Source organism: Corylus avellana, chromosome ca7 (genome assembly GCF_901000735.1).
Source record: "Corylus avellana chromosome ca7, CavTom2PMs-1.0".
In the NCBI taxonomy this organism is placed as follows: Eukaryota; Viridiplantae; Streptophyta; class Magnoliopsida; order Fagales; family Betulaceae; genus Corylus; species Corylus avellana.
In genome coordinates, this window is record NC_081547.1 from 9,116,013 (window position 1) to 9,139,234 (window position 23,222).

Here is a 23,222-nt window from a genome sequence, read left to right on the forward strand (position 1 = left end):
TTTTTTTTAATTTTAAAAAAATTAATATATGTGCCACGTGTCGACGTCTGATTGGTCCACGTGTCAGTTCTAACGGTCAACTAACAGATTGATTAATTTGGTCACTTATCAAAACCACAGGACCTCCTGTGATAAAAATGAAACCCTAGGAGGAAAAAAATAAAGTTGAAAAATCCTAGGGAGTTTGGAGTATTTAACCCTATACTAAAAAAAAGTACCTTATTATTATTATTATTAATTTTTTTTTCTTTTTAAATAGCAATTGGTCATTCCCACATAGGACCCAAGAGGCCATATCACCCTGGTTAATGGAGGAGAGGGAATGCAAGGACAACTTGATGAAGGGGGAGTTTGCTTGGAAGAAGGATAGCTGGGAGATTAATTCACGCACGGCAACATTAAGGGTTAGTCGTGTCTATCTCTTGCTATTTAATTGATAGCTTTGTAGTCATGTCATTGGCCCTAACGATTTTATTCCCAAGATCTAAAACAACTAAATTGACATTTTTAGTTTTTAAAATTAAATCATTTGAATGCAACCCGCCTCCTGAAAGAAAAAAAAACAAATAAATTAAAGGGAAAAATACATTTTACCACTTTAAATTATCTATTCATTTGCACTTTTAACACGAATTTTTAAAAAGTGACACTTTATCCCCCTAAACTTTTAAATTGTTGCAATTTGACCATTCTAACCTTTTTTTTTTTTTTTTTTTCAAAAGGCCCCCATCCCAAGTTTTTTTTTTTTAAAGAAAATTAAATTTTTTTAAAAAAATTAAATTAAAGGGTGGCTGGCCACCCCAGTTGGGCCTAGGAGTGGCTTCGGCCACCCCATAATTTTTTATTTTTTTTTCTCTTGGGAAAGGGGCGTTTTGGGAGGAAAAAAAAAAAAGGTTAGAATGATCGAATTGCAACAATTTGGAAGTTCGGGGATAAAGTGTCACTTTTTAAACATTGGGGTTAAAAATGCAAATGGGTGGATAGTTCAGAGGTAAAATGTATTTTCTCCTAAATTAAATAAATTAAATAGACACATTTGGGCTTCAAGGAGAAAAAATAAAAAAATTAAAATCTTTATATATATTAGTTCATTTATATCTACGGCTAGGATCTGATGTACCCCCACGTGGTTCTTTATTCATGTAATATTCCTTCGGAATCCAAATCCCTATTAGCTACGTTAACACAATTCGTTCCCTATAAATACCTTCGTCCTGGGTATTCACTTGGCAGCTGGCACCAACAAAATTGTTTTCGTACTAGGAACAACTGAACAAGAAAAACCGAGCAATCCTCGTACGACGTCGTAGCTAGGCAGCAAAGAATGGCCGGAATCGTGGCGGTTTTCGACTTCGACAAGACGATCATCGACTGTGACAGCGACAATTGGGTGGTGGACGAGCTGGGCGCCACCGACTTGTTCAATGAGCTTCTCCCTACCATGCCGTGGAACTCTCTCATGGTACGTATGTTTTCTTCTCCGCGTTTCACGCTTTTGTATGCTTTTCCTTAATCCCCCTCGAATATGTTTTTGTTAATGTTGTTGATTTTGGCTGTATCTTTACAGGATAGGATGATGAAGGAGCTCCATGCGCAGGGGAAAACCATGGAGGATGTTGTACAAGTTCTCAAACGGATACCAATACATCCCAGAGTCATCCCCGCCATTAAAGCAGCCCATGCTTTAGGGTGCGTGTATATATATATATACATACATCTCTGTTTCTTTATTTGTGTTAAAGATTGTAATGAAATTAATTCTCTGCAATAACAGGTGTGATTTGAGGGTTGTAAGCGATGCAAATCTGTTTTTCATTGAGACGATCTTGAAGCATCTTGGGTTAAGCGATTATTTCTCGGAGATTAATACGAATCCGAGCTTTGTGGACGATGAAGGGAGGCTCAGGATCTTCCCTTATCATGATTTCCACAAATCTCCTCATGGCTGCCGCAGCCACTGCCCACCAAACATGTGCAAGGTAAATTAAATCAAATTATTTTAGTTTCTGACTTGACACCATCTTGTTGACCGATTTGAGAAAGTTTTTGAAATTGAATTTGGGTAGTCAAAAATAGAATTATAGTGACTGAAATTGATACCCACGTGGCTAATTTTAAGGAATGTCACGTGGATTAATTAATATTTGAATTGGGTCCAAAGATTGGGACATATTTTAATGATTTTTTTGGCTAATTATTTTATGGCTTGTGAAAAACAGGGCTTAGTAATTGAAAGAATACAAGCCTCTGTAGCAGAGGAGGGGAAGAAGAAGTTCATCTACCTTGGAGATGGCAGTGGAGACTATTGCCCAAGCTTGAAGCTCGGGGATGGAGACTATGTGATGCCAAGGAAGAATTTCCCGTTGTGGGATCTAATGTGCAAAAACCGTTTGCTTATTAAGGCGGAAATCCACGAGTGGGTTGACGGGGAAGAGCTTGAGCGGATTTTGCTAGGCCTTATCAACAAAATCTCCATTGAAGAAAGCTCTCAATTTATTTCAGCCGACTGCAAATTGCAGACCGTCTCTGTTTCTGCTCGTGAAGCCCTTCCTCATGCTCTACCTGTTCAGCAATAGTAGCTTCAACCTTCAAGGCTGAATCTTGAAAAACGCCATGACTAGCCAACTTCACAGGGTTTTTGATTCTGTTTTGGTTTAAAACAAGCTTGTATTTTCATCAAGAATGGATGACTATCAACTATATCTATCTATATATCAATATTTTGCTCAGATTGTAAGTTGCAGATGATTACTCTAGGTGCTACTCATCTTATCATGACTTTTTTACACTAACAACAAACCCAAAATTAAAAATATAGCGCCAAAAAATGACCCGATCTTCAGTATTTTTGAGTTGTACAAAGCTTAGCATCAATCTTATGCATAGATAATGTTAAATCACTAGTTAGCTTTTGGGATAAATAGTAATTTAACATAGTATATGAGCCAAAGGTCCTGAGATTAAACATTGACTCCGTCAATTCACCTCTATTTAAATTAAATATTCCACGTGTTGTGCGTCACCTATTAAAAGAGAATTTAAGCTTCACACGTGATGATGAATGTTAAAGTATTGATTAAGTGATTAAATTTACATCTTTTTATCGGCTTAAGCTTTTAGAATAACCGGTGAGTTAACACATAATACATATCTAGATCACCTTCAAAAATAAAAACTTGATGGGAAAATACTAGCTAGTTAGTGGTGGCAAAAGGGAAAGAAAAATAAATGAAAAAAATTATGTGCTGAGATGTTGGAACTGCTATATATGTGTTAAAGTAAAAGTGTGTACTTTTCTTTTCTTTTCTTTTTTTTTTCTTTTTTTCTTTTTTTTCTTTTTTTTTTTGTTCACACAAATAGATAATTGATGCGAGAGGCAGCTGGAAAAGTCACCCATTAAGTCACTTTGTAATAGAAAATTTATAAAAAGCCTTTTTATATTTAGCATTTTCCTTCAAGAAACTATATAATTTGACCTCATTCACCATAAAAGTTGAGCCTTCAAACACCAGGCCTCCATAATTAGGTTCCTTTACTCTTCCACTTTCTTGTATCTTTTTGTGCAAGAAAGTAGGGGTTGTATACTTTACTGGACTGTTTAGTAATATATGTCGGAGCAAATTAAGTGACTGTTCCATAAAGTTCCATGACTTTCTATTCTGGGAAAAGGCTGTGTTTTCCACTCACATCCCCTTCATTTGCCACTTCGACTTGTCCCTTCTTTCAAGTAATTGAAGGCAAACTATTATCACAAAATGCGATTCTTCTTCTTCACGTAATATTCATCCTGAATATATGAAACAGAAATTGGTTGCGTGTAGCATTGTTCAATATTTATGGAAACCCTGTTGGGTTGTTCCAACAATTCTTTATTATACATTTTTTTGACGAACTGAATTTCTATATATGCATTTTAAATATCAAATTGCGATTTTGTCAAATGCTTAAAACATTTTCAAATCGCAAATCCAAATGGACATTGAGTTTGACGTAGTTGACATATATATAAGGCTCCGTATGTTTCGCCGTAAAATAATACGGAAAATGTTTTACGTATTTTCGAGTGTTTGACGCGACGTAAAATAATAATCAATGGAAAATATTTTCCATTTGATCGAAAATTCTACTTTAATTTTAGGAAAATAGATTACGATTTCAAAATTATAAATCATTTTCCGACTTTGAGCATCTCATTCTAGAATCGACGGACCATGCCAAGACCCGCCCAGGACCCTGCAAACACTTGACCGGAACCCGCCCGGCGCCCGGAACTGGCCGAGACTTCCCTGAGACTCGTCTAGGACTCGCTCGGGACCCCGCTTGGACTTGCCCGGACATGCCCAAAAACCCGACGAGACCAAACTGGACCTGCTCGGGACATGCCCAAAAACCCGACGAGACCAAATTGGACCTGCTCGGGACTTGCCCAAGAATTGATCCGGACTCACTCGAGACTCACTAGGGACTTGACCAAGATTAGACCAGGACCTGCCCGGGACTTTCCCGGGAATTGATCGGGACCTGCCCGGGACTCATCGGGGATTTAACCAAAACTCGCACGGGACCTCGCTGGGACCCACCGAGACTTGATCGGGACCCGCTCAGGACATGACCGGGACTCGCCCGAGACTTGATCGAGACTCGCCACGGACTCACCCGGGACCTTGCCGGGACTTGATCGGGACAGTCCGAGACCCGACAGGACCTGCCTGGCACCCTGCCAGGGACTTGACTAAAATCATCCTAGGACTCACCGGGGACTTGATTGGGATTCGCTCGGGACCCAATCGGACCTACCCGGGACCCTGCCTAGACTTGACCAAGACCTGCTCGGGACATGCCCGGGACTTGACCAGGACTCGCCTCGGACTCGCTCGAGTCTCGCCTAAGACTTAATCGGGACCTGCTTGGGACTTATTGGAACCTGCTTGGAACCCGTCCAGGACTTGACCGGGACCCACCCAGAGCTGTCCTAGACCCCGCCGGGACCTGACCGAGACTGGCACGGGACCTGCTGGAGACCCGCCCGGGACGTGATCGGGACCACACCGGAGCTGACCAGGACTTAACCGAGACCCTGACTAGACTCGCCCCTAGTAAAGTCCAGGCGAGTCCCTAGCAGGTTCCGTCGAGTCCTGGGCGGGTCCTGACAAGGTCTTGGGCGAGTCCCGGTCAGGTCTCGGCAAGAGCCCAAGCAAGTCCTGGACAGGTCCGGTAGGGTTTCGGTCGAGTACTGGGCAGGTGTCGGGCAAGTCCCAATCAAGTCCTTAGCGGGTCTCAAGCAAGTCCCGATTAGGTCTAGGTGGGGTCCCGGGCAGGACCAGGTCAAGTCTCCGGTGGGTCTTGATTAGGTCCCGGATGGGTTCCAGTCAAGTCCCGTGTGAATGCTGGAGTGGTCTCGAATAGGTCCTGAGCAAGTCCCGGTCAAGTCCGGGGCGGGTCCCTGATAGGTCTGATTGGGTCTTGGTCAGGTCCCGGCGGGGTCCTGGGCGAGTCTTGGTCAAGTCCCGGCATCAAGTCCCAAGCGGGTATTTTTATATTTTATTTTTTAAATTATTGTATATTAGTATTTTTAAGTTGTGAATAAAATTTACATGTTATAGGTTAATATGATTAAATGGAAATATAAAAAATATTTGTGATTTTCTGTGTGCGCGCCAAACGCCAGAAAATGTTTTCATCGTAAAATGTTTTCTTGTAAAATGACTTCATTAAAAAATTTTATGACGGAATTTTTTTTTACGGAGCCTTACTTTGAATTCCTTGACAACATTATGAATTGAAGAAATCTTTGGCAAGTGTGTTACAAAATTTTCAATGGATGAGTCAAATAGTACTTTTATCTAAATGGCTAATCAGATTTGTAATAAAACCCACACATTAAATTAGTCAAAAAAAAAAATGCAAAATAGATATTTAATTGGATTAACAAAAAGAAAAAAAAAAAACTACATGTAGCAGTACTTTTCAAGGGAGCAATTTTATTTTTTATTATTTCCCACTTTTCAAGGGATCATCATGATAATATTCTTTCACAATTTCTAATAAAAGGATATTTAAATGATATAGATAAAAATATAGTTAATTGGATGTAAAAGGCCTTTAAAAATTCATTAGATAAAATGAGTTTTAAGAAGCTATTTTGCATAAAAATTTGGCTCCTCCATTGATAATGCTTTTATATTATATATTATATTCTCCATTTGGATTTGATTGAATTTTCATAAGTATAAACATTTGTATTGTAAACATTAATTAAGTAAATGAGAGCACAATATATTTCCGAGAGTAGTTTACTTCAGTGAACTCTCCTCGTCATATTTTATATTCCCTATAAATTTCAATGTAGTGTAATAGACCAGTCCACTAGCAGCCTTTTTCATATCTTTGCATAGTGGATTCAGAAATTATCACTCATTTCTGTTGTTAAAATCCCCGTCCTTGTCCCGTGACTTCCATTGATCACTATCTGTATTGCCTTTTTTCTCTTTTGCTGCGTCCTGTCTTTGGTGTTATAGGAGATGTACTTGACAGTTGATACCAAGTCACCAAACCATATCTTGGAAATTAAGCATGTGACTGATAAAAATTTGCTACAAACTAGTTTATAGTTAATTTATACAAACACATCTAATAAAGTGACATGTGTTTCATACCTATTAAATAAATATGTGAGAAACATATACTATTAAAAAAAAAAAAGTGATTCTTATATGTTAAGGGACACATATCACTTTATTAGATAAATTTATATAAATTAGTTACAAACTAATTTATAGTAAATTTTTGTCCGCATGCGACGGGCGCCCTTTGTATGTTTTCAATCTACTCAATGGCAATCAAAACTCCTTGATATGATGCATCTCATCTGCCCACCATTACATATTCATTCATACACAAATCTTCAGAATATGTTATGATATGGTAGGACCTAATTTGATATATGAGCGTTAGATTGACCCAGTCTAGCATGAAATATATGATTAAGGACTTAATTTTTCACGTTTTATCAGTTATGAAATTTTTGACGTATTGGTTAAGCACCTACATTTAGTATCAAAGTACGTACCACATCGTATGTTCAAATATTGAAAAAAGTAACTTATAAAAAAGGTTATTTGGTGTCTTGCGTGAGTGAAGTTACCACAAAAGTGAAAATGATTATCAAATTCAAAGTAAAAGTCACGATAAAGTAGGTTACCATATACGCCAACACAAAAGCGTAGTAAGTTGTTATAATCCTGATTCAGCCCAATTTGAAATATGAGCTCTAAATTAGACTAGCCTAATATGAAATAAGTTTAATAACTTAACTTGTTCTGTATCACCGGATACAGAGTTTTTCCACATATTGATTAAAATATCTACCATAAAAAAATGGAAAAGGCACAAAAAGGTTGAAGTAGAATGGTTAACTTAAGGACAAGTTCATCGATAAATAGGGGCAATTAAAAATGAAAATAAAAACACTCTGTAATGGATCTCTTGGCTTCATCTGATAGGATGACCTTGGATTATTCTTATTATTATTTTGAGTTTAGTGGACAATATTTTTGATCACGAGTTTATGGGAAGTGCTAGGAGGCCAAACAAATGAACTCAAAAAAATTTCTAAATTGACGTGGCAGACTGCGAGTGGCAGACAATGGAGAGAGAATTGCATTTTTTTTTAATTTAAAAATCCTTGCCACATTCGTTTGAAAATTTTTCTTGATTCATTTGTTTAACTTCCTAGCACTTCTCTGAGTTTATTGGCAATTTTTTTTTTCTTTTTCTAATTTGTTTTTTCTTTTCTGTATTTTTCTTTGTTTCCATGTATTTCCTATTTTTTTTGTTTGGGTTTTGTGGGTTTTAGTTTCCCTCTGTTTGTATTGTTTAACTTTGTAGTAGAGACTAGTGCTTTCAGAAACAATACTCCCTTTTTAGTAGTTCCAGATCTGGATCTTACCTGTGCCTGTCCTATATTGACTTCCCTTGGGTGGTCGATGTTCTTTGCTGGGAGTGCAGATGGATTTGAACCTCATGGGGTTCTTACACTTGTAAGTAGGGTTTGTAAGTCTCATGAGGTTTATGACTCTTTGTGTACTCGTTTTGCCTTTAAAACCGCTTTATGTGGCCCCTTTAAGAGGACCGGGCTAATTATTTGGCCCATTTCCTACTTTGTTATTGTTACCTGCACTAGTAATTTCTATGTTTCAGTTTATTGTAGGAGAGCCCACTCATTTTCAGTGTTTTGATCACTTTTAACCTTTTTCCTATTTGATTAAAAAAAAAAAAAGTATGAAGGTTTGGTACAGGTCGAGTAGGCCCAAACATAGGACAGAAGTTTAACCTTTAGCCCATATTGAAAAAATACGGGCCTATCCAGATTCATATATGCTTTGAAACGATCCGATTGTACAGCCTTAAAAGTGGGGACCCAAATGGGCCAAATCTGCCTGCCACGAAACCTGTAATGTACGTCTTTCCAATATGACTTTTAGAAATATTATTTTTAAAGAAAGTTAGTAAATTGGGTCAATTGACTCTAATTTCCTTTTCATGAACCTAGCCTATATTACATCCTCATCCAAATGAAATAAAATTGAATAGCAATATTGACGCATGCAAATGATTTTATTTGTTTAGGTCAGTACAGTAGCGTCAGTTGAATAGCATTGCCATATTATATTATGTGGTTTTATAATATTTACCATAGTTGTGATTATTTTTTACAACAATAGCTAATGAAGCGACTAATTTCCTTTAAAATTTTATAATTTTCTAAAAATTCAACTGATAGAATTAATATGGCTTTGACTAATTTGTGCAGGTGGATAAAGTAGCATGGAAGGTTTCTTTGTGTTGCTAGAAAAAACAAACGCACATTCAAATGTACCCACGTTACCAATCCAACTTGCAATATAATATAATATATGGCTCTAATTTAAAAAAATAAAAATAAAAAATTCCAACTTTTCCAAATAAACAAGTATTAGCAATGTCCGCACGCTACCAAAATATCCATAACAAAAATAAGACCACCATGCCTAGAAGGCTATAACCAATATACCATATCCACCACCATCATGATCTTGCATCCATCGTCATGGCCATCATGCCATGATCACTGTTCATCATCATCATCATCATCATCCCTTCATGTTCCAAGAAGCCATAGCCAGATCTGCAAGCTTAACAAGGTTCAACTTCACAACTGTATCCACAAACATCCTAGTATCCTCGGCAGTGTTCCCCTCAGGTATTTCCACAACATAGGACTCCAAAACAATTGTGTAAGCCTTTCCTTCCTTGTCGATCATCTCATTGACTGACGTAACAGAGCGATAATTATGCAGCCGGTGGTCTCCCCCGACGGCCCTGAAGCTCAGAATGCGATTCTCATCGTCTAGAACTTCTAGTCTTTCGGTGCTCGTTGAGGCCGGAAGCCCTGAGACGACCATGATGTCTCTTATGCTTCCCACCTCTCCATTGCCCGACACCACCGTACAACTTTTGATGAAGTGCTTGTACTTTTGAGGGCTTCCAAAATCACGTACAAAGGGCCATGTGATGCTTGCTGGGGCATCTACATGGATTGACAATAGGGAGGTGCATGTTTTATGGCACGGCTCGAATGTGTGATAGGTTTTAATAGTGGGCTCGAGCTTAGAGAATTCTTCGGCTGTGAGGCCATGTGAGGAGGTGGTCTGGTTAGAGTTATTCATGAGTGGGAAGCTAAGTGAAGCAAATTATGGTTTAGGGTTTTTGTCTGGGATGACTTGGAGGAGGAGAGGGATCGATGGAAAGGAGTGGAGGAGGTGATAAGGGAATTATTCTCTAATTTTGAAGGTAGTTCAATTTGCATTTGATACTTGGTGGGGGATTATTATTTATTTTTATTTTATATTTTTTTATACAGTTTTAGTAAAGAAATAATGGATATTAAACTAAATAATTAAGGAGTGTATATGTTGCCTCCTCACTCCAAAACCTTGCTTCTCGAGCCTAAAATTTTGAACATTTCTCTTCCTTTGGAGGGACACAATCTTATTTGACTAGCTAGATTGAAACTACTTTATGGTATTTGAATTTTGATTAATATTATTTAATTAGTAAATTTTTATTTAACTACTATATACAATTAGATGACGTGACAGTAACAATCGGTATTCGTAAAAAAAAAGTGATGCTTCAAATAGATTTACTACCATTTCGTCCACTTGTATGAGAAGTATATTAAATATAATTATTCTTAAATTTTATTAAAAACACGTTGACTTTTGTTTTATATCTAAAAACTACTTAACCTGGCCTCTTATGTTTCATATAAGCATGCATGTACTTAATGCAGTCCAATCCATCACAGAAACAGATAAATTTGCAACTAATACTATCGAAATAATATCCTGGCCCCCCTTTGTAGCCCTAATTTCCTCATTTGAATAATAATAATAAAAAAAAATACTATGGAAATAATATGAAACAAATTACCTGAAGTGCATTTAGTTTTGTTAATTATGATAAGAACCCAATTGAGCCCTTTTGTACTCTAAAATTCTCAAACTCATATCTTATAATAATCCCTGTAGTTTTGCGTAAATTCAAGAGAGCTAGGATGGAATATTTTATATCCCATATTTACTTATAAATATAATTAATTGTTTGAATGCCAACTTGTTAAATACTAACCCAAATTGTTTCTCAATAATAATGTAAATGGAGGACGAAGTGAGACGGACGGCAAATGTGCATATTCAATCTGTCTTGAATGAAGATAGTGTATCATGCTGATGCAAAAAATAAACTTGTATTTTCCTGAAAAATACCAAATACTTAACCAAATTGTCCGTTATTGTCTCCAAAAGTATTTGGGCAATTTTTTAAAGATGCAAGATATTTGATCAAAGAACTCAATTATATATATATATATATATATATGTTCAAGTAATTTTCCCACTTGTTTTGATCATTTTCTAATTTGTCATTTTCTCGGAAAGGAAAAGTTTATATATAATTAAACGAAGATGTGGAGAAGAAGCAAAAGTTCATAATTTTAGTTCAAGAAGAAGGAGAAAACTTTTGTTTTGTTTCAAAACGAAGGCCTCTAGGGCAAGGCAAAGGAAGAAATGCGTAAACGCTAATGCATGCAAGTTGAGATATATATATATATATATATATATATATATATATATACAAAGAGCCGCCGTATATATACTAGTGGTCTGTAACTTATAAGAGATTTAAGCATTCACGTAATCAAAACGTATACACCTCGATCTAACTATAAAAGTTGATTATTTGTATTGTACGAATTCTTTATAGAGAAATTTTCTTTTTATGTTTTCTCTTAATCCAATGGTTAATTAGAGAAAAAGATATACAGAGATGTACATATATATAACATGTCTCTTCTTTATATGATTCTAAAAAGATTTCACTCTTAAAATCCACCTGCGGTGCACGTAAGCTTGTTCTATCAAAAAAAAAGAAATTTTTTAGCGGATGGGTTACATTAACAATTTCAAAAACTTCGTTGGTATACATTGTCAATTTTTAACTATCGGAGATAAAATAAAAAAAATGGTATAACTTAAGGGAGTAAAGTGTAATTTCCTTTTTTCTTTTTCCCAAAAATTAGCTCCATCAATTATCTTCAAATTTTAAACGTCTTTTTTTTTTTTTTTTTTTTTCTTTCTTTTAAATGAGAAATTACACTTTACCCTAGCCTCAAAGTTATACTCTTTTCTTATTTCTCACCCTCAGACCTCCTTGATTGGAAGAAGCAATGCCTTTGAGAGAAATTCTACCACCTTGGCAAGAACTAGACACCCCACTATAGAAAGACCTTCATACAGATCTTTCTTATGGCTATTAGTTGAATGGTTTACAAAAACATAGATCCAGAGGAGAAACAACTACAGAAACTGTCCTTAGAAATGCATAAATGGCTACAAAATATATTTTCCTTTAGATGAACTCTTGCTTTGGTCTGAAGAACTAGGTTGCTTGTTTGGCTTGAGCTCCCCTCCCTTAGAAGGGATTCCCATGCATCAAAAAACTTCTAGTAGGCTAAATTGGCTTCTTCTTCAGAAACTAAAGAAGGGATGTCTTCAAGAGCTAATAGTTTAGAATAACCAAGGGAAAGCAAAGAATTAATCGAAGAAAATGTCAATTTGTTAAGGAAACAGGCCTGGCCTAGTAAAAGTCTGCATGTAACGCTCTGAAAATTAATTAACTAGTAATTAACTTCATGATTCGTCTCCCAGCCTTATTCCACAAGGAACAAGACTCAGGGAATTTTACTCCTAGAGAAGATAGGATACTAAGCAGCGGAAACATCAAGATTCTATAACATTAATCATTACAAACAAAGCATCTACCAAAGAACATCAAAATAGCTAAAATTACACTATACAAGTCATTTTTACAAGGGATTTATGATATACCTTAATATCCAAGTATGCATAAAAGCTCTTAAATTTACAACATCAACAAAAAGTACTAGTTACCATGAGCACCCGCCTAATCTCACAATAAATCCTCAAGCGTTACTCGGATCAAGTCCTCCATCTTCTGCTAAACTATCTATAACCGTATAGTTGTACATATGGAGAAAAAATGGGAAAGAATACAAGAGTAAGTCCGACGACTTAGTGAGTATGAATGCATATGACGTACCCATCATTAAATGGTGAACTCAGTTGTCTATAAAGCACATGCAACATTATGAGATGACAATTTATCAAGAATGCAATATAAATATAATATATATTGTAATATGAGAATCATGTCATAGTTCAATTGTATGGTCTACCCGAAATATTATCTCTTCCCAGCAGGGTTGGCTCTGTCTCGAGGGATCTGTAATACAATGCTGATGCCCTGACCATTGTACGCTACCATCCACCACTAGCAGCCTAACCGAGTCTGACATCGGGTGGCCCACACTACTAGTGATGTACATCTTGTAATGACCAAGTATTTGGCAATGGCTGCGCCGGTCACGAAAACCACTGGATTCAAGGATCACACACACATACTTGACCATAAAGTTAACATGTATATGTTGTTTATGATATTCTCTTTTATGTCACTCTTTGTTTGTGACTATTTCAGAATACTATCAAATATGATCTTCAACTCGAAGCAATCACATCCCTTCTCAAGCTCTTTCTACCGGTTCAACAACATGGAATGATAACTTTGTTCCTCGTACCCTGAAATTCCTTCCCCTTTCTCACTATTTTCAATATATTTATACTCGAGATTCAGCAGGGGTTTTTCGCATATCAAAATCTCAGATTTTCGCTTATGCATTTAATCCAGCTAGTCAAATTGCATTTCAAAGATCTTGAACAACATCATTCCTTCACTCTTGCTATATATCTTCTCTCGTTCTTTTCCATTCCTTTGACTCCTCAATTGTTGGAGCTCTAATCCATAACCAATCAACAAAAGCATCATCATTATCACCATTATCGTCGGCCACTGCACTCTCATCATCAAGCACATGACTAATCTCTCCTCCCAGTTGGTATATTTGCAATTCTAGTGATAAATCATTGCTGAAAACAATCCTTTCACAAAACATAGGATCATCTAATTTCAAAGTAGAGTCGTCACTATCAGAAAGTAATGCGCAAATTCTAGCTAGTCTTTCCAAGAGTCCATTTTGCGGAACTTCCAAAAAACAACTCAAGAGTAACTGCTGGTGCTTTGCATAATCCTCAAGAGTCAATTTCGCATAATGTCAATGTTAGCAAAAGCCTAACAAGGCTCGTAGCAAAGCATTTGCTTGTTCTAAGCCTTAGCAACCACGCGCGAATGTTCAAAAATTGGGTGGCTAAAATCACCCCCAAAGGCCTTGAGGGTAGCCGAGCCACCCCTAGAGGCCATGTGAGTGGTCGGATACACCCATACCTGCTCTAGGGTGGCCGAAACCACTCCTATTGCAATTCGTTAGTTTGACTGACAGAATGGTGATTGAGATACTAAATTGAGATTTACCCATAAGACAGGTGCCATTTGTAATATGAATTGAAACCTAGGTGAAAAAAAAAAAAAAAAAAAAAAAAAAAAACGTGAAAACCTAGGTATTAAAAAGGTAGTTAACCCATCTTTAGCAATTTCTTTATAAAGCTACATCTAAAGGTGTGAAAACGTCATCAATGCCGAGATCGTAGTATAGAAAATCATATTTTTATAAGGACTTTACAATTTTTTGGGGTTACCAAGAACCCCCCAACTAGACATGTAGACTTGTAGCTCCGCTCTTGTATATTATTGGTTATACCACCATCTGATTACAAAATCAAATTTGGCTTCGTTTGGCAATGGACTTGGCCAAAGTCCCAATTGTTTTTTAAGAAAAAATCAATTTATATCACATCAATCATTTTTTATTACTTTTTATTCCTATACCAACAAAAAGTCCACTACAAAATAAAATTTTTTCACTTTTCCATAAAAAAAATTCAAAAGAAATATATTTTGTAACCACTTCCAAACCAAAAATCACTTATCAAGTCCATTGCCAAATGGACCCAAAGGCATTTTCTTGAGTAAGTTTTCCCACACATTTGTATCTTACACATGACAGTATATAGACTACAATTACAAATGTTTGATTACAAAATCAAAGCATAAAAGGAAACTCATTAAGTTTGGTATTGATGAAATGATGATTTTGTGTTTATTTTTTAGGTGAAATTTTATTCAGTGTGATTAGTGGTTGATTCTCTGGGTGATTCATTACTGTTAACAACCTTATATATCGTAGTGTAGGGCATAAACCTCTAGAATTAGCTGATCCTTGGTAGTTTTTGAGTAATCTTATACAACAAAATCATGCAGAATATATAATTCATTAAAAAAGAAAGGTTAAATACATTTTACCCCCAAAGTTTAAGCCCATTTTCAATTTGACCTCTAATGTTTCAATTTTTACAGTGCTCCCCTTCAAAGTTTCAAAAATTTTCAATGTGGCCCATCCATTAGCCACAACCGTCTTCTCTTACAGGAATAATAAAAAAATACTAAATTGCCTCTACAATACTCAAAAAATAGGAAAAAATAAATAAATTGGGGGCCCTTTGGCCATTTGGGGGTGGCTTTGGCCATGGGGTTGGCCTGGCCACCCCCATCTGGCCGGATTGGGGCTGGCGTGCCACCCCAATGGCCCATGGGAGGTGGCCAACCACCCCCAAGGGGCCAAATGGGAGTGGTTGCAACCACTCCCAAATCCTTCCCAAATGGCCAAGGGGGTGGCTCAAATGGCCAAATTGGGGGTGGCGAGCCACCCCCACGACCCATGGGGGATGGCCGACCACCCCCATATATGGGCTCAAATGGACGTGGCCGAAACCACCCCCCAAACCCTTTGGGGGAGGCTTAGCGACCCCAAGTGGCAAAAGGGGGTGACTTTCTCACCCATTTGCCGAATTGGTGTGGCTCACTCCATGCCCACCGGGGTTGGCCGGCCACCACCATTATTATTATTTTGGTTTGACTTGGGGACATTTTTGGAAATTTATGACACAAAAATACACGTGACCAATTTTCTGTCAAATTGGGCGGAAATGGTTAACGGATGGGCCACATTGAAAAATTTTAAAACTTTGATAGGATACATGGTAAAAATTGAAATATTGGAGGTCAAATTGAAAATGGGCTCAAATTTTGAGGCAGTAAAGTCTAATTTTTCCAAAAAATAAATCATGCAAAATACTTATAGAAATTGATGGGGGCAACCCATCAGTTGCAAATACAGGAGAATGGAGCCTCGTCCTTAGTTTCTACAAATATAATAGGTTTGTAGATTATTTCCCTTTTGTTTGGGAATGTTAATTAAGAATTATGCTCCCACAAAGTTAGGGTTTGGAGTAGTTTATTTTGCATGACATGAACCTCGATCTCCCTCCTGAAAGGGCCTCTTGCTTGCTAACATTTTCTTTTTTCGCTTCACATTTCAATAGTTTAAGCCTTTAAATGTGCAAGTGTTTGTAAAAAGAAAAAATTCAAAGGCTAAATTTTACTATTACATCATCATCATCCTAGTCATATGACAGTTGTATAACAATTTATTAAATAATATTTCTCAATGACAATATATATCAGTTTTTTCAACCAATCTAACCCAGTTGCGCATGTGATTTATGACTTCCCTTTTTTAAGACAATATTGAATACCACATAATTAATCATCCAACAAATCAGAAGATTTTCTCCCATATTTCTTCATCTTGATTAATTGTTGTTGAAATTTTGGTAGGAATTTCTGTTGCAGCTGGACCAGTATTCAGCTACAAGCTTAGAGAAAGAGGAGTTGGTCTCCATAAGTTTTGAAGGCTCATCATACTCAACCAGCTTCCCTGCAATACAAACCAACAGACACTAGCTTAATTAGGAATATTATTCCACTGTCATGAGCATCCTATATATAATTAAGTATATTATATAATTTAAAAAGCTATGCAACCACTTTTTCTTAGTAACCTTAACAACTTTAAATTGCAAGTGTCAATGTATTTTTTGTCTGCAATTTACAGTTTTTTTTTTTTTTTTTTTTTTTTTCAAATCTGGGTGTGTTTAATTTGATCATATATGGTCATGTTCATATGCTATATTAGGAAGAAGTGGAAAAAAGGAAGCATACCATAAGAGAGGACCATGACCATGTCACTGTCCATAACAGTCGGGACTCTATGTGCTACAGAAATCACTGTGCTTTCAGAGAATTCCTGCCTAATAATTCCCAGCAGAATAGCATCTGTTGCAGAATCAATGGAAGCAGTAGCCTCATCTAGAACTAGAATTCTGTTCCTCCTAAGAAGGACTCTTCCAAGACAAATCAACTGTCGTTGCCCCATGCTCCAATTTTCTCCTTCATCACTCACTGTTGAATAAACCAGGATTAGATATATAAATACAAGCAAATGTGCCTTACAATTGCATCTAATTCAAATGAATTCAACTACTCACCGGATGAGTCTAGCAGATTTGGCAGGCTGCTAATTGTTGCCTTGAGCTGACACTTCTCTAAAGCCTATATGCAATTGAAAAGGTTATGGAATATCAGCACATTCTGACATAAAACCATCTGCAAACTGGTTTTCTTAATTTTGGTTGCCCCAAAACTTATTGATTAGCATCTAGAATGATCAGTTGGCTCACCTTCCATATTTCGGCATCCGAGTAAAGGCCTAGTGGATCCAAGTTAGTTCGAACACTACCCCGAAAAAGAGTTGGTTCTTGGGGGATGATGCTTAGCTTTTTCCTCAAATCTTTGAGACCAATAGAGCATATGTCAAGCCCATCTATAAGAATCGTCCCGCTTGCAGGCTCCATTAAACGAAATAAAGCACTTATTATTGTAGATTTTCCACTCCCTGTCCTTCCCACAATTCCTACTCTAGTCCCTTCTTTGAATGTGCAAGTAATCCCCTTGAGAACTAATGGAGCTGTTGGACGATATCTTATCTGAAACCAATAGAAAAAAACAAAACAAAATCGTCACATTTAAATTCATGGTGCAGGTTTTCAAGTATTAGTTTCCTTACCTTTAGAGCTTGCAACTCTATCCTCCCCTTTGAAGGCCATGAAGATGGTGGTCTTCTGCCCTCCACAATTGCAGGAGGCTCAGAAGGTATATGCATGAATTGTTTGATCCGTTCAACTGAGACAATATAGTTTGATAAGTTGCAATACCATCTAGTCACAAAAATTTGGGTGCTTGTCAATGTCAAAGCATATGAAAGAGAAAGCCCTACAAGCCCTGCAAAGACCAAAAGAAAAGGAAAATAATGAACGTTTTTCAACATCTTAAAATTCCCTACTTAAAATAATGAATTGATGTTACCTGGAGCCACATAACCCTTAGGAAGTAAAACTAGGAGCAAAGCTGCGGCGAAAAGGGTCAAGTTCTGAAGTGCTTCTACTCTTAGAATTATCCACTCCATGGCTGCATTAGAATGAAAGAAAAGACTGGCATCCGTGTCGATGAGCTTTATGTAGCTATGGAAGAACCTGTCCGCCATGTTAAAGGCCCTTATAGTGACTACTCCGAGTGATGTCTCAGCTGCATAATTCATAATGGGTGCCTTTGTTGTTCCGTTGATCCTTACAAGTTCCCTTGCAGAGGCTAGATAGTAACCCTTTTAACAAAGCCTATAATTTAGCTCTTATATTCTGTTGGTGAGGCAAGAAAGGTTGAAGAAATCAAAACTGAAATATTGATTTTACCTGAACATATGTTGCAGCGAACATAGTCAGGGCGGCTACAATAAGAACCTGCCATGTGACTGCGGCCATGATTCCAATCATTGTAAGAAGTTCAATAGCAGAAACCGCCAAGAACACAATGGTGAAAGGTATGTCAAAATCCAAAATACTCAAATCTGATGAAGCCTACAAGATATAAATATTGGCATCAATGGGTGAAAATAATTTTTTAAGTCATGTTGATTTTGAAGAAATCTTACTCGGGTCAAAATCCGCCCAGCTGGGGTTGAGTCAAAGAACATCATGGGAGCTTTAAAAATGGCATTAGTAAAACCAGAAAAGAAGGCTGTAGAAGCTTTTAATCCAAGATGGGCTGCAAAGAAAGTCCTTAGATATACAAAGACAGCACTAAGTGTTGAAATTGCAGTGTAAACTCCAATCAACATGCCATAAGTAATTTTAGGAATTTGAATGCCTAGAGCTAGCCAATAAGTTGAAGCAGCTTGAAGGGCAGTAAAAATAGACTGACTTATTAAGCTTAAGCATAGAGGAAGCAATCCCTGTGAGACATGAATGTAGTCCCAGAAAGGTTTCCACCCAACATCACCAATCTCCTTCTCTTCTTTTTCTGTTAGTTGTACTCCCGGGACACCTTCCACATAAATCTCTCCCTCACTGTTTCCTTTCGTGAGGTAAGACCCTTGACACTGCTCTATCTGAACAATATCTACCTTCTGAAGTTCTCCTTGACTCTCATTATTTAAAGGATCCAGTACTGTCATTGCATCTCTATGAGCATTCACAAGTTGTTCAAATGCCATCCCAGCTGTCAAGAGCTCCTCATAGCTTCCTGATTGAGTAATTTCCCCGCCCTGCATAACCTAAAGGTGCAGAAACATGTGTTTAGTTCAGTTAACTTAAAACACATACATATTGTTAGGACATTTTTTGGTCTAACAGTCTCCGATTGGTGATATCTGCACGTTCTTCGAGGCGTCTTTGATCTTCGCGCTCGTGCAAAATAACAAGAGCGTCAAACAGGTCTCGGGCCTTAGCCGGAGACTCTCTGATGCTTAAGTTAACACTCGTATGTGGAGTCAAAATATAGCACGAGCTAATAATCTCTTGAGAATAATTTGATCGATTCCTTTTATTTGATTTTATGTAACTGCTCTCTCCATGTTCCACCTTCAGGTGATTGAGAGATAGTAGGACCCATAGTGGATTTTATCCCCAACACATATGAACATATTTTATATATATATATATATATATATATATATATATATATATATATACACACATATAGATACAGATTTCCAAAGAAATTTTACCAGAATTTGATCAACATTTGAGAGAAACTCCACTTGATGAGTCACTAAAATGACAATTTTCTTTTCTAGAGCAGCCATGACACAGTCCTGCATTTTCATCTTTTGAAATGAGTAAAATGTAATAAAAAGAGGCTGTTAATTTCTAGTTTCCTTGATTGAGAAGAAGTTTTTCTTACCTTAAACAAACATGCAGCAGTATGAGCATCTACTGCACTAAAAGGGTCATCCAGGAGATAGATATCAGCATTGTTGTAGACAGCTCGAGCAAGTTGAATTCTCTGTTTCTGCCCTCCACTCATGTTGATCCCTCTCTGACCTATTCCCGTGAGATCACCATGGTCGAAACTATTGATATCCTTATCTAAAGCACACGCTTTTATGGCATCCTTATATCTTGTTTGATCCATAGGCTTTCCAAAGAGTATGTTATCACGGATTGTCCCACTTTGGATCCAAGAAGTTTGAGAAACATAGGCAATGGATCCATATACATTGACCTGTGCATGATTCAAAAGATTAAAATTAGTAACGTGCATGCATTTTAGTTCATGGTAATTCACTTACTACTTCATTTGTAACTCACAGTTCCTGAAACCTTTGGAATCTCCCCAAGTATAGAGCATAAAAGTGATGATTTCCCTGCTCCAACTGGCCCACAAACTCCAATTTTCTGCCCCCATTTTATTTCCAAATTTATTTCTCTGAGAGTTGGAAGTATAGGTTCTGGATCCCAACTGAAATTGCCATATTGAATTTTAACACTCTTATCTGAATTCTGTAATGGGGTTCTAAAGATTTCATCATTTTTGAGCTCATCATCGAGCAGAAAGACATTTAGACGATCCAAAGAGACCTTGACTTGGATCAAAATGGAAAGACCCTCTGGTATCATTCTGACAGGTTCTCCCATGCTCCTTAATGTTGCTAGAATTGTGAAAATTGTGCTTGCATTTAGTGGAGCACTCCTAAAAATGGCACATCCGAAGAAGATAACTGAAGAAATGATGGTTGGAGACATCCAATACAATAGGGTGCTATAAGCCTTTTTAAAATGTGCTTCAGCTAACCATTTGAATTCATTGTTCCTGAGGCTTTCAATCAGGTTCCTGAACTTCTCTTCCCATGATTGCAACTTTATAATTTTCATATTGTTTAGGATCTCAGAAGTGGTTCTGAGTCGCTCATCTTGGGAAATCATGAATTGGGATTGACATTTTTGTAGCATCTTTGCAAATGGCACATTAACAAATCCACATATGAGAAGAGGGATTAAACCAGGAAGAGCACCAATACCAACAACCCCCAAAAGAACACCTATGCCTAGAAAAAGTTGCAATCCAAGACTCCATGTTGAATGGAACCACCATGGAAATTCACCCATTCTGTAGGCATCAACTGCAACATAATTCACAATCTCCCCTGTTGAGTGCCTTTTCCTTCCCAAACAAGAAAGCACTAACTGCTTTTGATAGACTGCCACCATTAAGGCTGATCTCACCCTCATCCCTGACCTCCTTGATTGGAAGAAGCAATGCCTTTGAGAGAATGATTCTACCACCTTGACAAGAACTAGACACCCCACTATAGAAAGACCTTCATACAGATCTTCCTCATGGCTATTAGTTGAATGGTTTACAAAAGCATAGAGCACCAAAGGAGAAACAACTACAGAAACTGTCCTTAGAAATGCACAAATGGCTACAAATATATTTTCCTTTAGATGAACTCTTGCTATGGCCTGAAGAACTAGGTTGCTTGTTTGGCTTGAGCTCCCCTCCCTCAGAAGGGATTCCCATGCATCAGAAAACTTCTGGTAGGCTAAATTGGCTTCATCTTCAGAAACTAAAGAAGGGATGTCTTCCAGAGCTAATAGTTTAGAATAACCAAGGGAAAGCAAAGAATTAATCCAAGAAAATGTCAATTTGCTAAGGAAACTGGCCTGGCCTAGCTTAGTCTGCAGGCCATTTTCAGCATTTTTGTTCAATAGTGGCTCGGATTGAGTCTTCTCAGGAGTGTGTTGGAATATTAAATGATTGACGTTTCTGAAAGCACAACAAAGAAGTAAAAAGTTCACAGACCATGGCATTATGTCAAGAATCTGAATACTATGCTCTCTCAATAGAATTTCGATATTTAGAGCCGAAACTAGTAAAAAGCAGAAGACCCACCAGCCGGAGTTTAGAATTTTGATCCATTTTGACCTTTGAACCAACAAGGAAACTGTAAAAGAGATCCAAACTAGTCCTCTGACAAAGTATACCAACGAGCTCAGATGATTGAATTCACCATTTTTGGCTATCAGATCCCATAAACATGCATTAAAATATGCAGTGCTAGTAAGAATACAGCAGATTGAAACAACAATTGTGAACCAGTCCCTTCCATTTGCACCACAAATACAATGCTTTCTTCTAGATTCTATGACCAAAAGTAGATAGAAGACACAGAGGAAGAGGAGGTTCACACCGTCTACAATAGTCCTTTGAATGCAGTAAGAACCCAAACCAGATTCTTTGTCACACTTGCAAAAGAATCTCCCTACATATCCATTGATTAAGGACAACATGAATTAAAAATCATAAAACAGAACGAAACAGAGGAGGGAATACGAAGGAACAGGTGATGATTTTTCTATCTAGAATTCTGTTGAAGATCTTTTCAAAAGTTTACATAAGAATAAATAAACTGTGATTCATTTCCAAAACCAACTTGAAGACAAAAAACAAAGACAATAAAAAAAAAAAAAATGGTTCATCGTTTATTGTGGGACAAATCTTTAATAACCAGCACAAAAGAAAAACATTAATTTACTACTTTATAGAATAAGAAGAAGAACATCATAAGTTGCTAACTTGGTGGAAAAAGAGTGCATGCAAGGTGATGGAATGCACGTACCAAGTGAGTCTCCCAAGGAAGCCATTGTTGGAGAACTTCTATCAATGGTTAGCTAACATTGATCCTTCTACAGTGTGGTTGATGAGAGCAATTATGGAGGGCATTATCTGGATATTGATGCCTTTTGCTTTGTATGTATCATGTATGGCCTGCCTCATGCCGCGTATTATTCTCTACAATACGCAAATGAACAAGAATAATACCCTTTAATAAAATAAAAAAATTCAAAAAAAAAAAAAAAAAAGTAACAAGTTTTGTAATTGTATGAGTTGTCCTCTGCTATTGATGGTCCATAAAGGAGGATAAGTAGTATCAACTTGTGGAAAGCATTGAAGCTGACAGAGGTTTTGTATGTTGTGTCCTTAAATGAGAAGCTAATTTGCCTTAACGTTGAAATGTTAAACAAAGAAATTGCTTGATTTTGAATAGATTGCCTTGAAGTTCCATAGTCCCACATAGAACAACAAATGTATAAATTAATAAAATTGCAATCTTCCATGTCTGAGAGAACTCAAAATAGAATTCATTGAATCAATCCCCATAAATGGCATATCATTTTCAGAGCCTACTTTTTATCATCAACCTTTTTTTGATTCCTTTTGTTTGTTTGTTTGGCTCAGCATGCAGGGTGCCACGGAATGTTACCATTTTGTTTGTTTCCATATGTTCACCGTCTGCAGATGTGATTCTTACATTTCTCTGGAAACGTTGTCCATGAGACACCAACACATCATGCAGAAGAAAGAAACTATAATGAGCGGCTTTTCCTGCTTTGGGTCACGGAATTTCCATG

At 37.1% G+C, this 23,222-nt stretch overlaps 3 protein-coding genes across 3 annotated transcripts; 1 reads left to right on the forward strand and 2 right to left on the reverse strand.

Annotated features, from left to right (window-relative positions):
* Positions 1 to 1,249: 1,249 nt before the first annotated feature.
* LOC132187697 (inorganic pyrophosphatase 1-like) lies at positions 1,250 to 2,710 on the forward strand. The gene is made up of 4 exons (XM_059602094.1): positions 1,250 to 1,462; positions 1,568 to 1,689; positions 1,775 to 1,979; positions 2,220 to 2,710. Exons 1-4 carry the CDS (start codon positions 1,325 to 1,327, stop codon positions 2,574 to 2,576), a joined length of 822 nt encoding a protein of 273 aa, XP_059458077.1. The 5' UTR covers positions 1,250 to 1,324; the 3' UTR covers positions 2,577 to 2,710.
* A 6,362-nt stretch (positions 2,711 to 9,072) lies between these two features.
* LOC132188545 (abscisic acid receptor PYL2-like) lies at positions 9,073 to 9,818 on the reverse strand. The gene has a single exon (XM_059603034.1). The coding sequence runs from the start codon at positions 9,705 to 9,707 to the stop codon at positions 9,132 to 9,134; it is 576 nt and encodes a 191-aa protein (XP_059459017.1). The 5' UTR covers positions 9,708 to 9,818; the 3' UTR covers positions 9,073 to 9,131.
* A 6,311-nt stretch (positions 9,819 to 16,129) lies between these two features.
* On the reverse strand, positions 16,130 to 22,454 carry LOC132187836 (ABC transporter C family member 8-like). The gene is made up of 12 exons (XM_059602271.1): positions 22,430 to 22,454; positions 20,118 to 22,072; positions 19,711 to 20,031; positions 19,535 to 19,621; positions 18,461 to 19,081; positions 18,222 to 18,386; positions 17,839 to 18,133; positions 17,540 to 17,754; positions 17,154 to 17,459; positions 16,962 to 17,025; positions 16,636 to 16,875; positions 16,130 to 16,351 (listed from the first exon to the last, which is right to left on the reverse strand). Exons 1-12 carry the CDS (start codon positions 22,452 to 22,454, stop codon positions 16,227 to 16,229), a joined length of 4,419 nt encoding a protein of 1,472 aa, XP_059458254.1. The 3' UTR covers positions 16,130 to 16,226.
* Between the last annotated feature and the right edge of the window lie 768 nt (positions 22,455 to 23,222).

Bases quoted from the DNA above. Each gene is read 5' to 3' on its own strand.
- LOC132187836 (XM_059602271.1), bottom strand. From the start codon at position 22,454: ATGGCTTCCTTGGGAGACTCACTTG. The intron at 19,082-19,534 runs GTAAAATTTCTT...CTGCACCTTTAG, and splicing joins CAAATGTTGATCAAATTCTG to GTTATGCAGGGCGGGGAAAT. The intron at 17,460-17,539 runs GTAAGGAAACTA...TATTGGTTTCAG, and splicing joins TAGAGTTGCAAGCTCTAAAG to ATAAGATATCGTCCAACAGC.
- LOC132188545 (XM_059603034.1), bottom strand. From the start codon at position 9,707: ATGAATAACTCTAACCAGACCACCTCCTCACATGGCCTCACAGCCGAA.
- LOC132187697 (XM_059602094.1), top strand. From the start codon at position 1,325: ATGGCCGGAATCGTGGCGGTTTTCGACTTCGACAAGACGATCATCGAC. The intron at 1,690-1,774 runs GTGCGTGTATAT...CTGCAATAACAG, and splicing joins AAAGCAGCCCATGCTTTAGG to GTGTGATTTGAGGGTTGTAA. The intron at 1,980-2,219 runs GTAAATTAAATC...TGTGAAAAACAG, and splicing joins GCCCACCAAACATGTGCAAG to GGCTTAGTAATTGAAAGAAT.